Source organism: Cariama cristata, unplaced genomic scaffold (assembly GCF_000690535.1).
Source record: "Cariama cristata isolate BGI_N322 unplaced genomic scaffold, ASM69053v1 scaffold27785, whole genome shotgun sequence".
Classification (NCBI taxonomy): domain Eukaryota; kingdom Metazoa; phylum Chordata; class Aves; order Cariamiformes; family Cariamidae; genus Cariama; species Cariama cristata.
In genome coordinates this window covers 8,139-8,352 of record NW_009619670.1, presented here as the reverse complement: position 1 = coordinate 8,352, position 214 = coordinate 8,139, and the positions used below count along the sequence as shown (strand labels likewise).

Sequence of the window (214 nt, the reverse complement as noted above, 5' to 3'; positions counted from 1 at the left end):
GACGCGCTGGCTGTCAGCTGGGCTCCCCTCCTGCACGCTCGACACGAAGATGCCCACATCGTTCCCACCGGCCAGCCGTAGCCCAACACTCTTGGCCTTCACGAAGTGCACGACCCTGGAGTCGGCGCTGTACCTGCCACGGGGGAAGCTGCGGTCAGCCCGGCGGTGATATGCCAGGGACAGCGCAGGAGGTCACCGGTCCTGTGACCCCAAC

The 214-nt window shown here is 66.8% G+C and overlaps 1 protein-coding gene across 1 annotated transcript in view; it reads right to left on the bottom strand.

Annotated features, from left to right (window-relative positions):
• TJP3 (tight junction protein 3) overlaps positions 1-214 on the bottom strand; it is a 10,910-nt gene that overhangs the window by 3,654 nt on the left and 7,042 nt on the right. Inside the window, 1 exon segment of the mRNA XM_009701337.1 lies at positions 2-133. Coding sequence (XP_009699639.1) covers positions 2-133 — 132 coding nt within the window.